This window comes from Grampus griseus, assembly GCF_964374135.1.
Source record: "Grampus griseus genome assembly, chromosome: 7".
In the NCBI taxonomy this organism is placed as follows: domain Eukaryota; kingdom Metazoa; phylum Chordata; class Mammalia; order Artiodactyla; family Delphinidae; genus Grampus; species Grampus griseus.
Genome location: NC_139001.1, coordinates 26,510,424 through 26,526,312, shown reverse-complemented (window position 1 = coordinate 26,526,312; position 15,889 = coordinate 26,510,424). Strand labels below are relative to the sequence as shown.

At 39.9% G+C, this 15,889-nt stretch overlaps 1 protein-coding gene across 1 annotated transcript in view; it reads right to left on the bottom strand.

The window, feature by feature from the left end:
• The window catches only part of ACADL (acyl-CoA dehydrogenase long chain), a 39,473-nt gene extending 36,029 nt beyond the window's left edge, over positions 1-3,444 (bottom strand). Inside the window, exon 1 of the mRNA XM_082657997.1 lies at positions 3,173-3,444. Within this exon, the coding sequence (XP_082514123.1) occupies positions 3,173-3,249 (77 nt within the window). The 5' untranslated portion in view covers positions 3,250-3,444. The remainder of the gene's footprint in view (positions 1-3,172) is intronic.
• Positions 3,445-15,889: the final 12,445 nt, after the last annotated feature.

The window sequence follows — 15,889 nt, the reverse complement described above, 5'->3', positions numbered from 1 at the left end:
CTTGTTTATTGGCAATTAGGCTATTTCAATCTTTTTTCCCCTGAAATGTATTATTTTTTTCCAGTTTATATATCTTTCCTTAATGCAATGGACTGAATTGTGCCTGCCTCCTCCTCCAACCCAATTCATGTTGAAGCTCAAACTCCCAATGTAATGGTATTTGGAGATATGGCTTTGAGGAGGTAATTACAGTTAAATGAGGTCATAAGTGTGGAGTCCTAAACCAAGAGGCTTGGCTTACATTATAAGAAGGGGAAGAGAGAGATATAGCTCTGTGTGCACACAACAAGGAAAGGCCTAGTGAGGACATAGGGAGAAGGGGGCCATCTATAAGCCAGGAAGAGAGCTCTCACCAGCAAATGAAGTGGCCAGCACCTTGATCTTGGCCTATCCAGCCGCTAGAATTATGAGGAATAGATTTCTGTTGTTAAACCATCCAGTCTATAGTATTTGGGTATGGAAGCCTGAGCTGATTAATACACTTAATATGTATTTTGTGTCATTTTGCTTTAGACTTATCTTTTATATACAACTTTTAGTTGAGTTTTATTTGTTAATACAATCTGAAATGTCTTTTAAGTGGTAACCTTTAGCTGAGAACTTTTAATATTACATTTTTTATACCTGGTCTGCCTTTTATCTTCACGTTTTTCTGGTTTGCTACTCTGTCAGCCAAATCATCATTTTTAATAGCTTATTTATTCATTCAGCCAACAAATACTTTCTGAGTGCCTAATATGTACTAGGAACAATTCAGGTAACTTGGGATACAACAGTGAGCAAGGGCCTTGCACACCACTGTAATGTTACAGTAAAAGAGACTAAAATCTACTTCATCCTATATTGAAATGACTCGTTCCAGTTTCTTTATAATGCACACATTGGTCCATACTTGGGATTTTTCCTCAAGGAAAAAAATGTGCTGAGACTAGGGAACTGGAGCTCTAAGACACTGAATCATTTGTCAACATAATTAGTAAATAATAGAGTGGAACTTATATCCAAGTCTGCCTGGATCTTAAAATTTTATATCCCATGTAACATTAAAGAAATCTTTGGAACATTTCTAAGTAAAACACACCAAGACAAAGGAAAGTGAAAGAAGTGCCAGAAAGAACAGAGATTTTCAGATCAGTCAAAAGTGTTCAAGAGAGAACATGTAGAGAGAAGAAAATCAAAACACTTGGCAGTAAATTTGTTGGAATATCCATTTTTTGCCAAGACTAAGGAACCCATACAAAATAAATCAGCCCTTTTTCTCCCCATAAAAACGAGGAAATCTGTACTGAATAAATTGTCCATTGTTTTCCGAAAGCATTAAACTGCTACTCATCTAACAGGCTAGGCTCTAATTATTATTATTATCATTATTTTTAAAACCTCATTTACATTATAAAAGGGAGACAGTCTCTGCCAGCACCTTCAGGTAGGGAGCTGGTTATAAAGAAACAATTTTGGGCCTCATCCCAGGCCAAATAAATCAGTCTGTACATTTGACACTTGAAACACACAGCGGTTAGGGACGCCCAACCTCCATGCAGTTGAAAATCTATGTATACCCCGCCGTCAGCCCTCCACATTTGTGCTTCCTCCAAAGCACGGTTCTGCATCCTCAGATTCAACCAACCATGGATTGTGTAGTACTGGAGTATTTACGATGGAAAAAAATTCCCATGTAAGTGGACCCTCGCGATTCAAATACATGCTGTTCAAGGGTCGACTGTATTTTAATAACATTCCTAAGTGATTCATATGCACATTAAAGTTTAAGAAGTCTGTTATAATAAAACTAGAGTCTCTGACCTATTCAGAGGGTCCCTCAGGTCCTCCTTTTTCCAATATTCTTCCTATACTTCAACGAAAAAAGCATCACAATTGACAATGCAGAAGCAGGTATGAAAATCAGACTGTCTAATATTAAGCCAGACATTAAGGGATCTACAAAAATGTAAAACAATGTCACTCATCTCACTTTTTTTTTGGAAAAGTTATTTTTCTTAAAGATGTTATTTATGTTAACATGTAATGAGTTACTTTTATGTAAACTAAACATTTGTAAAATTTCCCAGTTTTGTAGATATCTATTGACATCAATGTCCATAAATAAAACTCACATAAACAAAAGATCTTGGAGGTCCTCTAATTTTAACAGCACAAAGGAGTCCTGATACCAAAAAATTTGAGCATCACTGTCTTATGAAGTTCGGGGAAGAGCTTAGAAAAGTATGTGTATCCGAATGTAAAGTCACTCCTCGGTGAAGCCTTCGCAGCCCTCCTCACGAGCAGCAGTTTTGTTTCCTGCTCCCATAGCATCTTAGAGTTACCATAAGGCCGCCATGAGCTAATTTATCCATCCTGTCACTCTCATTAAATAGGGAATCCTCGGTGCTTCCAGCTTGTTTATCCAATGACTGTATTTGAGGTGTCAGACGGTACAGGAAGCTTTTGATCTTATAAACACTACCTTAATAGTCACTGAGCCACTTAGAAACTCTCTCCATTAATTCCTCTGCATTTACTTAATTAAAGGATTTGTTAAATCTCAAGTTAATTTCATCGTCTAACGGGCCGTCGCCAGGTCTTTCCTGTTCCAGGATGTCTTCTCCATGGCACTTCTCTAGGTCAGCGTCGCTGCAAGTGCTTTTCTCAAGATCTGGGAGGCGGTGGAATACCAGCTCCCAAGTTCACTATAGGGCGGTGCCTTTTTGCCACAGATCTAACTGGGCCAAAGGTCGTAGCTCCAACTCGTGCAACTGTGGCCAAGGGGTGACTCCCCGCCCTCGCCTCGCAGGAACTCTTCGAAATGCAGACTCACGGTGCCGACCACAGGCCTCAGAACCAGACGGGTTGGATTGGGGCCAGAGAGGGAGAATTTAGGGACGCCCGCCCCCCCCCCCCCCGACTTCGGCTGTCACCAAGTTGAAACTGCTAGGCCGGCGCCCACGCGCTCACGCCAGTGGGTCCGACCCAGGTTCTGGGAGCCAAGGGGCGAGGCCCAGCGCCTTCTCCCACCCTCTCTCGCCCCAACAGCTCAGCCCAAGTCCCGGGGGCCGATGCAGCCGGCCGCTTGAGCGCGCGCCGTCTGGTTCCCAGCCCCCAGGAGCGGTGTGCGTGTCGCAGCCCTGCCCTGCAGCCTCCCGGCCTGCGCAGCTGAAGCGGGGCGGGCACTCACCTCGATGCCGGCGGCATGCTCGGCGCACAGCGGCCGCCCCACAAGCGTAGGGCCCTGCGGAGGAGGCGTGTGGCCATGGCTGGGACAGCGAGGGGCGGCAGGGGCGACGGACTCGTCTTCTCGGTGACTCCGAGCGCGCAAGGCCAGGCGCCGGGCCAGCGGACTGTCCCCTGAACCTTCCTCCGTGCAGTCCCGCCGGAAAAACGTCGCGCAGCCGCTCTAGTAAATGCACCCTGGGCGCCCTTCCGGAGCCCGGAGCCGCGATCCCCTGTGGTCCGGCGGGTGGCGTATCGCCGAGCGTTGGGACACGCCCCTCTCTAGAATCTTACCAATGGAAAGATTCTGAACGCAAAACGATTCAACTTTTCCCTGCGGCGTTTTTGTATATCTAAGCTGTTCTTTTTTTTTTTTTTCTTTTCTGTTTTTCTTTTTTTTGTGTGAGGAAGATAGAGTTTATTAAAGAGAAGGGTCGCTGCAAGAACAGCTGGCCGACTTCCTGGTAGCCAGGGAAAGCCGACCCTGAGCGTGGGTTGCTTGTCTGGTTTGTTTTAACATCTTTATTGGAGTATAACTACTTTACAATGGTGTGTTAGTTTCTGCTTTATAACAAAGTGAATCAGCCATACATATACATATATCCCTATATCCCCTCCCTCTTGCGTCTCCGTCCCTCCCACCCTCCCTATCCCACCCCTCTAGGTGGTCACAAAGCAGCGAGCTGATCCGAGCCAGCAATCCCACTACTGGGCATATACTCTGCTTGTCTGTTTTTATAGCCAGAGAGCAAACGGACTTCTGTCACCCGCTGATTGGGTAGGATCTGCATGTTTCCAGTGGGATGAATACCTTTCTGTATATGGTATGGAAAAGGAGCAAGGCATGCTGCTTGGGAACGCTCAGAGATGTTGCAATGGTTGTTGCATGACAGAGTGATAAGGGTCTGGTAACTCTGCTCTTTTCAGAATTCTGAACCGCTTTGAGGAATGAGTTTAAGCCATGGAGCCTCAAAAATGGACCCAAACACAAACGCACAAACTTACGTGAAGTTTCTTTTCTTTTCTTTTCCTTTTTTTGTGGGGGGAGTTCTTTATTTTTTTAAATTGAAGTATAGTTGGTTTACAATATTAGTTTCAGGTGAAAAACATACCAATTCAAAAGTTGTATAGCTTGTACTCCATTTAAAAAAAATTGTATTGGAGTATAGTTGACTTACAATGTTGTGTTAGTTTCTGCTATATAGCAAAGTGAATCAGTTATATATGTCCATTCTTTTTTTAGATTCATTTCCCGTATAGGTAATTACAGAGTATTGAGTAGAGTTCCCTGTGCTATACAGCAGGTTCTCTTTAGTTATCTATTTTATATATAGTAGTGTGTATATGTCAATCCCAATCTCCCAATTTATCCTTCCTCTCCCCTTTCCCCCCAGTAAGTTTGTTTTCTACATCTGTGACTCTATTCCTCTTTCGTAAATAAGTTCATTTGTACCGTTTTTTTAGATTCCACATATATGTGATATCATATGATGTTTGTCTTTGACTTCACTTAGTATGATAATCTCTAGGTCCATCCATATTGCTGCAAATGGCATTATTTCATTCTTTTTTATGGCTGAGTAATGTTCTATTGTATATATGTACTGTATCATCTTTATCCATTCTTCTGTCGATGGACATTTAGGTTGCTTCCATGTCTTGGCTATTGTAAACAGTGCTGCAATGAACGTTGGGGTGCACGAATCTCTTCTAATTATGATTTTCTCCGGGTATATGCCTAGGAGTGGGATTGCTGGATCATATGGCAGTTCTGCTTTTAGTTTTTAAAGGAACCTCCATACTGTTCCATGAAGTTTATTTTCTAACACTGGAGATTGATTTACTTCGTATATATGACTATGCAAATACTACTTTTAAAGAAGTGTGGCGTTATCATTTTTTTCTTGCAAAAATTAGTAGCCACTTCCTGGAAAAAATTAAAATATATTCAGTATGCAAATAAAAACCTTTAGTTCAGTTCTCCAATAGTATTTTATTTGAATTCATGTCTTGCCATTTCCTTTTACCTCAAGTCATCAAATACTGTTTAATAATCTACATTTCAATTTAATGAAGTCTGAGCTTTTGAAATTTATGGATTTGGTTTTTTGGTAATAGGAAATCTGTGAAAGTTTTTGAACTCTAAAGAGTTTGCAGAGTGGATTTCTAAGGAGGTAAAGCAAAACATTAAGGTCATTCTAAGAGTCGAGGCCAGTTATCAAGGGACTGAAATGGTACAAGTGAAAGAGACACTTGTGTTAGAAATCAAGAACTAACTGAACGCAGCATAAAGAAGTTTAAAAAAAAGAAAGTTTTAATTCCATACAGAAGCATGTGAATATTATTAGTTGGCCGGGGAAGCACAGGACTCCATGTAGACTTGCTAGAATTCTGGACTTGCCAGCCTTCTTAAGCCACCTCAACCATTAGCAGTCTGTGCCAGGGTATTTACTTGCTTCATGGGCCAAACTTGTTTTTCAAAATGATAATTAGCTGATCAAGTAACCTGCTAGTATGGAGCCATGAGACCCTTTTCTGCATGGTCTTGCTGAGCCTCTGAAAAGTGAGAATAATAATACAACACTGCTTCAGTGTGCCTCAGTGTGGTCTGAGTATCACTACAGCAGCACCACTTGTTGCATCAGAATATCTGATGATGAGGTCCAGGGTTCTGTTTTCTTAATATGTCTCACCAGTGATTTTTTTAAAAATTAGGCTTAATTCACTTTACTTTTCTCATATAAAAATACTCTGTGGTGGCCACAGCTGGAGCCTGGGTCCTCTGCACTTTGCTAGAACATCAGTGAATTCCTGATAGGGAGACTTGGAGAACAGGATCTCTTTCTAGAGGTGGTGAGGTGAGATAACTGTAGATCTTGGAGATGACATCAAAGCTGGCCTTGGTGAAGTTGCCTAGGATTTCAGTGCAGCCTCTGACCTATGTGGCAGTAATATAGCAGTCATCCTCAGCAGCTTCTGGGGCCCAGGGGTTGAGGTGATGGCAGTGCCTCTGCGGGCAGGAATGGTGAAACCGAGCAGGACAATAAACCTTTCTCTGCACACAAACTTACATTCCGTAACAACCATATGAGATGCCTTATAACAACACACCCCATTTTGGTTGGAATGCTCCTGGTTCGAGAACTGTCTTTTTGGTATGTGCACAATAAACTTCTACTAACTACTGCTTTGGTGATTAACTGGTTTTACTTTGGCTGTTTCTGAACTTTTGACAAATCCAGTCTAGGATTTTTGTTCCCATGTCTCTCTAGTATACTTTAACCTGGCACAGTTCCTTCTGACTTTATCATTCGTAGCGTTGACATTGTTTGGAGTAAAAGCCAGGTATTTTGTAGGAATAACTTAGTTTGGGTTTTTTGAGGTTTGCTCACAGGAGAATTGGTACTTCAGTAACATGATGTCCCTCTCAGTACATCGCATCAGACTGCCCTTCATGCTAGATTATCCCGTTCTTGGTGAGGTAAATTTGAACCACCTTAGTTTTAATTTCTTAATTTCATTAAGATGGTGTCCACCAGATTTGTCTGTTGTAAAGTTACTATGTTTCCTTTTGTGAAATAAGAACAATATGCTTCTGAATGTAGAATGATCTGGGCTAAAATGAAATGAAAGGTTAAACAAACTACCGAGATAATTCAGGCAAATTACCCAGAATTTCACAAATTCTTTGAGCCATTTATATCTCCCTGGCAGGAATAAGTCACATCTTTTACCTGAGAGTTCTACAAGGCATGCTATTATTAACTGAAAGGTCAATTAGGGCCAGAATAGTCAGGGCCCTATCTAGTTGATGCATATATATCTTGAACTTGGATCTAGAAGAGCGTAAAACAAAATTAGGAACTATTCAGTTATTATTGGCCAATATTTTTATTATTATTAAATATCACACCAGGGAGGGAATTCCGTGGTGGTCCAGTGGTTAGGACTCCATGCTTTCACTGCCAAGGCCCAGGGTTCAGTCCCTGGTTAGGGAACTAAGATCCCACAAGTCACACAGAGTGGCAAAAAAAAATTACACCAGGGAATTTAGATTTGATATGGTAAGAGATAAAAGTACTCTTTTGTTCTTAAAGCCTAGGAGAGTGAAATTCATTCATTCATTCATTCATTCATTCTCTTATCTCTTAAATACCTATTGAGTTCCTCCTAAAATTGAGGATACAATGTCATACAAGATAAAATCCCTACCTTCAAAGGGATTGAAATATAGTTATGAAAATGAGACTTGTATGAGGTGATTTAAAATACAAGACAGAGTATGATAAACGTAGGAGCAGCTCCAGGGAGGGAAGTGACACTTCGGGTGACCAACTTGACTTACTTCTTTTTCCCACTTTATTTTTAGGGAATAGTGGAAAAAACATGGGCTATAGAATTCCACAGACCAAGACCAAGGTTGGAAACCTCTCTCTGAGTTACTAAATCTCTCCATGTCTCTGTTCCCTTATTTGTAAAATGGAGATATTAACAGGATCTACCTCACAGGGTTATTGTGAGGCTAAAACAAGGCAAAATATGTAAAGCATCCAGCCTGGCAGCAGCAGGAGCCCAGTATATAGTAACATCATTACTACCATTCAATATTTTTCCTTACCTTAATTCTTAGGAGAGGCCATATGCTTCCCGAATTGCCAGGGAAACAAATAAAACCGATAGAACCTGACCCATCCTACAGACTTAGTTAGCTGTCATTTATTCAAAAACGGATTTGCAGCAGTTGCTCATTCTAGGTCCCAATATTTATGCCAATATCTTTATTGGACACGTCAGATCATCCTTGTGTTGTGGTTTTCCCCCAGGGTTAGGAAGGGTTACCAGTGTTAGCTTTTTTTTTTTTTTTTTTTTTGCGGTACGCGGGCCTCTCACAGTTGTGGCCTCTCCCGTTGCGGAGCACAGGCTCCGGACACGCAGGCTCAGCGGCCGTGGCTCACGGGACTAACCGCTCCGCGGCATGTGGGATCTTCCCAGACCGGGGCACGAACCCGTGTCCCCTGCATCGGCAGGTGGACTCTCAACCACCGCGCCACCAGGGAAGCCCCAGTGTTAGCTTTAACTCTCTTCTCTGTTCATTTCTTTCAGTAGCGTGTTCTTCCCATTTTAGAGAAAGCAAAGACACTTGATTAATATCTTTTAAGAAAATGTTGCCCTTGCTTGTCCTTCATTCCAAGGAGTTTGTAATCAACACTAGGGATTTTTTAAACTAATACCAATATAAGCTAAGGTGCAAAAGAGTTTATTTGTCCAGGTTCTAAAATTAAGTATTAATTCTGGCTAAATGTTCTGGTCTAGTATAGGCAATCTCTGTGAATGTTTGACTTTAAGCTTTCTTTACCTTTGTGAGGGCAGAGCACTCATTCTTCAAAGGAGAACACATGATTCCAGACCGTGAAGGGACAGAGTTGTCCAACTCTGGAAGCTTTAACATTCATCTAGCTATGATGATGAATAGGGCAGTGTCACAGGGTCATATGTCAGAGAGCTGGAAAGTTAAGGAAAATAGAGCCAAGAAGTGAGCTAAAGTTAAGAGCTTATCTCATAATTAAAAGACAAAGAAAAGGGAAGGTGAGGCAAGGGCGGGGCTCAGCTGGAATCTGCCAAATGTTGGGAAACTACTCTGGCTCGTCTGAATATTCTGAAGGTCCCTTTGTACACAACAGACTGATTGGAACAGGCCAGCTACTAGGATGTACAGACTTCATAGCTACAACATAAGCTCTGTGAACCTCCATTTATTCACCTGTAAATGAAGAAGTTTCATATCATGGCGTTGTTGTGAGCATTTTTTCAGATAATGGGGGTCAAATGGTTAGAGCAATGACAAGATTATAATAAGCACTCAATAAATAGTAATTATTATTGTTATCATTGAGAAATATCCCCCACACACACACCATTTTTTTTTTTTGGCCACGCCGTGGTCAAAAGATCCTGCTTGTAGGATCTTAGTTCCCCGACCAGCGATTGAACCTGCGCCCTTGGCAGTGAAAGTACAGAGTCCTAACCACTGGACCACCAGGGAATTCCCAGAAATATCCCTATAATACAAAAAAAGAAGAGCAACTTTTAAAAAACACATTTTAAAAAAACCTTCAAGTTCAAAGAAGAAAATAAATTACTCCTAGTTCCCCAACTGAAATATAAATATCCTTGGAGTAACACATTGGAGTATGTGAAGGAATAAACAGCTTCTAACCATATTTCGCACTCCCTCTCTGACTCTTATAGTACTTATTTTATATTATACAAAGATATACTACCTTGTGTGTTTAACAACTGTTGTCTGTGTATGCCATGCCTCTTAATTAGAGGGTAAATGTTTGAAGATAGGGACTGCTATGCTTCTCCTCTGATACGTGTTAATTAATGTTATTTACTGATGAAAATGCCAGCTTCTCTAACTGTAGTCACTAGGTATTTGTTTATAAATGTGCAAAAACTGAGTGATTGGGAACTATTATTTTATTATTTGCTATTGATTTGAAGAATATCTTGACACATTAAGAAAACTTGATCTGGAATTTGTTTTTCTAAATTTGTCTGATTTTTTTTTTTCCTTACAGAGGACAATAGTTTCAAAACTAGTTGATGTTTTATGTTTCATAACATTTTTCTTAAAAAAAAAAAGCAATTTAAGTATTTTAACGAACATAATTTTTATAGAAAATCTAATTGTCAGGATTAAAAATGGATTTGTTTAAACCTTGCTTTGAACCCTGACCTACTTCTAACTTGCTTTTCTCTAGACCATACTCATAATAAAAATATTAGTTGTACACATTTTTAAAAATAAATCATCACTTAAATGTAAAGAGGATTATAAAACTTATATTCTAGGGTTGCTGTGTCTTTTATACCTATTTTGTATACAGCTCATTAGAAGTGTATGTGTCCTCCTGTAACCGAAAGTGGCGTCTAGCTGTTTACTGCTCAAAAGCCAATAGAGAGGCAAGGTCGGTGGTAAGGAAAATTTGCTTTATTTTGGATGCCGGCAACTGGCAGACACACATCAGAACTGATCTCGGAGAGACAGCTGTTGAGTGGTCCTGAAGAGAGATCTTAGTTCCCTACCCAGGAATTGAACTTGGGTAGCCTGATGAAAGCCAGGAATCCTAGCCACTAGACCACCAGGGGCTAGAGGCTAGAAGCAAAGTGGCCCTGGCTCTTTCCCCCATTTGAAAGCAAGAATGTTTCAAGGAGACAAACACTGTAAAAAAAAAACAGGCACAACACATGGGAGAGCACACAGAGAAACAGTTTATTTAAGACAGAAGCAAGGCAGAAATACACACCCAGAGAGAAGAGGTATGGGCATCCCCCCCAATAAGGAGGAGCGCAGTAAAGAGGTGATTTGAATCCCTTATATAGGATAGTCCCTCCGGCTTTTTGTTTACCTTTGGCCATTATCTTGTTTCTGTTTTCACACCTGACTGGTCCTAGGACCCTCTCCAACATGCGTGCGTAATTTTTGCTAAGATGGATCCCACCGCCCAGGCCTGTGGGTGTATGTCCGCACTTATTATGGGGTGGCACCCCCTCCCTCTTTGACCCCCAAGGAGCTTTCCTACGCATGTGCAGACAGGGAAGTTTTCCTTGACCTCAGGAGAGGGTATTTTATCTCTTTACTTCAGTAGAGCTAAGCTTCTGTCACTATCTTTGCCCTTGGAGTGGGAACAAAGCTTCAGTTTTACTCCACTTGACAAACACCAGCTGTCCGGCCCAGGGGCCCATCTATCTCCTACCTCAGAACCAATTGGCAAAATGCCCAAATAGCACTTCATGCTCAAAAGGGAGGTTTCCCCAGTGCACACTGTTGGACTTACTCGGTCTTGGAGCTCGTCAGCCTGTCCAGATGCTTGTTTCCGTTCATTTTTTTATATATAAATCTTTGATCTCTCTTTGATCTTTTATATATAAATCTTTGATCTCTCTGAAACTTACTTTGGTATAGTGATACATCTTTTTTTCCAGATGACCAACCATTTTTCCCAGCAACATTTGATTGAATAATCCATTTCTTCTACTGATTTAAAACGCCACTGCTATCATTTGCATTCCCCTATGCATTACTGGATTGGCCAAAACGTGCCTTCTGTTTTTAAGTAAAAATAAATGACACATTTTTCATTTTCGCCAGGAACCTTACGGAACAACGTATTCCCCCTTTTGTTCCACTACTTTCTGCCATTTTTTAGGCAACTTCATAATTCCACCTTCCCAAAACTTTTTATCTTTTTGGACAAAGAACTGTTCCAGGTGCCTTTTACAGTCTTCCAGGGAATTGAAATTTTTTCCATTAAGAGAATTTTGTAAAGACCTAAATAAATGGAAATACAAAGTTGCAATGTCTGGTGAATACGGCGGATGAATCAGAACTTCCCAGCCAAGCTGTGGCAGTTTTTGCCCGGTCATCAGAGAAACACGTGGTCTTGTGTTATCCTGATGGAAGATTATGTATTTTTTGTTGACTAATTCCAGACGCTTTTTGTCGAACGCTGCTTTCAGTTGGTCTAATTAGGAGCAGTACTTGTTGGAATTAATCGTTTGTTTTTCTGGGAGGAGCTCATTATAGATGACTCCTTTCCAATCCCACCGTACACACATCACCTTCTTTGGATGAAGACCAGCCTTGGTGTGGTTGGTGGTGGTTCGTTTCACTGGCCCCATGATCTCACGTTCTATATTATTGTGCAGTATAATACAATATATAAATGGCATAATACATTTTCATTGCCCGTCATAATTTGTTTTAAAAATGGAATGTTTTCATTATGTTTCAGTGGAGAATCACAAGCAGAAATATGATCAAGAAGGTTTTTTTCATTTAACTTATGTGGAACCCAAACATCAGAGCAATTACCATAACCAAGCTGGTGCAAATGATTTTCAACGCTTGATTTGGATGTTTTGAGTATGTCGGCTATCTCCCACGTGGCATAACGTTGATTATTCTCAATTAATGTCTCCATTTGATCGTTATCAACTTCAACTGGTCTACCCAACCATGGAGCATAGTCCAGTGAGAAATCTCCAGCACGAAACTTCGCAAACCACTTTTGACATGTTCGATCAGTCACAGCACCTTCTCCATACACTGCACGTATATTTTGTTTTTGCGTTTCAGTTGTGTTTTTACCTTTCATGAAGTAATAAAGCATAATATGCCGAAAATGTTGCTTTTTTTCTTCCGTCTTCAATATTAAAATGGCTGCAAAAAATTCACCAATTTTGATGTCTTTTTTTAAACGCACACTGATATGAAATCTGTCACAGTCTATTGTTTCGAATAAAGTTAAAGACAACTAAATGCTACTAGAGCCATCTTATGGAAAAAACTGAACGAACCTTTTGGCCAACCCCATATATCTGGACCTATTTCTAGACTTTCTGTTCCATTCATCTGTTTATCCATGCATTCATTTATTCAGCAGATATTTTGGAGAAACCTTATACTTGCCTACATGCCAGACACTTTTCCAGGTGGGGAGACAAAAATGAACAAAATGTGTTTTTTGACCCTGTGGAGCTTGTCTGTGGAAGCAGACAATGGATAAATAAACGTAAGTCAGATGCTGATAGTACAGTGAAGATAAGTCATGTGTCTGTTCACGAGCTAATTATCCACTGTTCCAATTATTTTGAATTTTGATCTTGAAAAGAAGATAAGCAGGGGTAGGGAGCGTAAGACAGAGGCAGGAACTTGGGGAGAAAGAGACAGAAAGTATGTTAAGTAAAGAGCTGCTATAGAAGAGTGAACGGGCTCTATCTACTCTACCAAATACTATTTGTACTACCCTGGGCAAGTTGCTTATCTCAGATCTCATATTTCTCTACTGGGAAATAGGGATGCTGCAGAGGATTGTTGTGAAGCTAAGTGTAATGTTTGTAAACCCCTTGGCTCATGTTATCCTTAAAAAATTTTCTTCTAGTATATGATCTCAAGAAAAGTAATTATTGGTAGGAAGTAGAGATGAATAGGTGGAGCACAGAGGATATTTAGGACAGTGAAAATATTCTGTATGATACTGTAATGATGAACATGTCATTATACATTTGTCCAAACCCATGGAATGTTTAACATCAACCACAAACCCTAGGGACTTCCCTGGTGGTCCAGAGGTTAAGAGTCCATGCTCCCAATGCAGGGGGCCCAGCTTTGATCCCTGGTCAGGGAACTAGATCCCACTTGCCACAACTATGATTCCACTTGCTTCAACTAAAGATCCTGCATGCCGCAACTAAAAAAAAGACCCCGCATGCCACAGCGAAGATCCTGCATGCAGCAATGAAGATCCTGCATGCCACAACTACGACCCAGTGCAGCCAAGTAAACAAATAAATAAACAATTTATTTTATTTATTTATTTTTTTTAAAGAGTGAACCCTAGCCAAAGCAATCCTGAGAAAGAAAAATGGAGCTGGAGGAATTAGACTCCCTGACTTCAGACTATACTACAAAGCTACAGTAATCAAAACAGTATGGTACTGGCACAAAAACAGAAATATAGATCAATGGAACAGGATAGAAAGCCCAGAAATAAACCCATGCACCTATGTCAATTAATCTGTGACAAAGGAGGCAATAATACACAATGGAGAAAAGACAGTCTCTTTAATAAGTGGTGCTGGGAAAGCTGGACAGCTACATGTAAAAGAGTGAAATTAGAACATTCTCCCACACCATACACAAAAATAAACTCAAAATGGATCAAATATGTAAATGTAAGGCTGGACACTGTAAAACTCAGAAAGAAACATAGGCAGAACACTCTTTGACATAAATTGCAGCAATATCTTTTTTAATCCACCTCCTAGAGTAATGAAAATAAAAACAAAAATAAAGAAATGGGACCTAATTAAACTTAAAATCTTCTGCATAGAAAAGGAAACCATAAACAAAGCGAAAAGACAAGCCACAGAATGGGAGAAAATATTTGCAAACAAAGTGACCGACAAGAGATTAATCTCCAAAATATACAAACAGGTCACGTAGCTCTACATCAAAAAAAACATACAACGCAATCAAAATATGGGCAGAAGATCTAAATAGACATTTTTCCAAAGAACACATACAGATGGCCAAAAAGTACATGAAAAGATGCTCAACATCACTAATTATTAGAGAAATGCAAATCAAAACTACAATGAGGTATCACCTCACACCAGTCTGAATGGTCATCATCAAAAAATCTACAAACAGTAAATGCTGGAGAGGGTGTGGAGAAAAGGGAACCCTCCTACACTGTTGGTGAGAGTGTAAAGTGGTATAACTACTATGGAGAACAGTATGGAGGTTCCTTAAAAAACTAAAAATAAACTACCATATGATCCAGCAATCCCATTCCTGGGCATACATCTGAAGAAAACCATAATTTGAAAAGAAACATGCACCCCAATGTTCATTGCAGCACTATTTACAATAGCCAAGACATAGAAGCAAGCTAAATGCCTATCAACAGAGGAATGGATAAAGAAGATGTAGTATATATATATATATATATATATATATATATATATATATATATATATATATATATATATATACACACAATCAATGGAATATTACTCAGCCATAAAAAGAATGAAATAATGCCATTTGCAGCAACATGAATGGACCTAGAGATTATCATACTAAGTGAAGTCAGACAGAGAAGGACAAATATTATATGATATCACTCATATGTGGAATCTAATTTTTAAAAAATGATACAAATGAACTTATTTACAAAACAGAAACAGACTTACAGATATCAAAAAAAACTTATGGTTACCAAAGGGGTAACATGGCGGGCAATAAATCAGGAGCTTGGGATTAACATACACACACTACTATACATAAGATAGATAACCAACAAGGACAGGGAACTCTACTCAGTATTCTGTGATAACCTATATGAGAAAAGAATCTGAAAAAGAATGAGTATATGTATATGTATAACTGAATCACTTTGCTGTACACCTGAAACTAATGCAACATTGTCAATCAACTATAATCCAATAAAATTTTAAAAAAAGAGTGAACCCTAATGTAAACTATGGACTTTGGGTAATTATGTGTCAATGTGCGTTTGTCAAATGTACTGCTTTGGTGCAGGTTGTTGATAATGCAGGAGGGTATGCATGTGCGGGGGCAGTGGGTATATGTACTTTTCTTTGTACCTTTCTCTCAGTTTTGTGTGAGCCTAAAAACTGCTCTAAAGCATTGTTTTTGTTTTCGTTTTTCAAAAAGGTGTCTGTACAGTAAGTCCCCTACATACAAACGAGCTCCATTCTGAGAGCACGTCTGTAAGTCCAATTTGTTTGTAAGTCCAACAAAGTTAGCCTAGGTACCCAACTAACACAATGGGCTATATAGTACTGTACTGTAATAGGTTTGTAATACTTTTCACACAAATAATACATAAAAACAAACATAAAGAATATAGAAAACATTTTTAATCTCACAATACAGTACCTTGAAAAGTACAGTAGTACAGTACACTAGCTGGCATATAGGGGCTGGCATCGAGAGAACAGGCAAGAAGAGTTACTGACTGGAAGAGGGAGATGAGGTGGGAGATGGTAGAGTTGAAGGTTCATCAGCAATGAGATGGAGGGCAAGCTGCAATTTCACTCACACCTCACGTTGATGACACCGGTTCTGGTTCCTTGCTGGATTCAA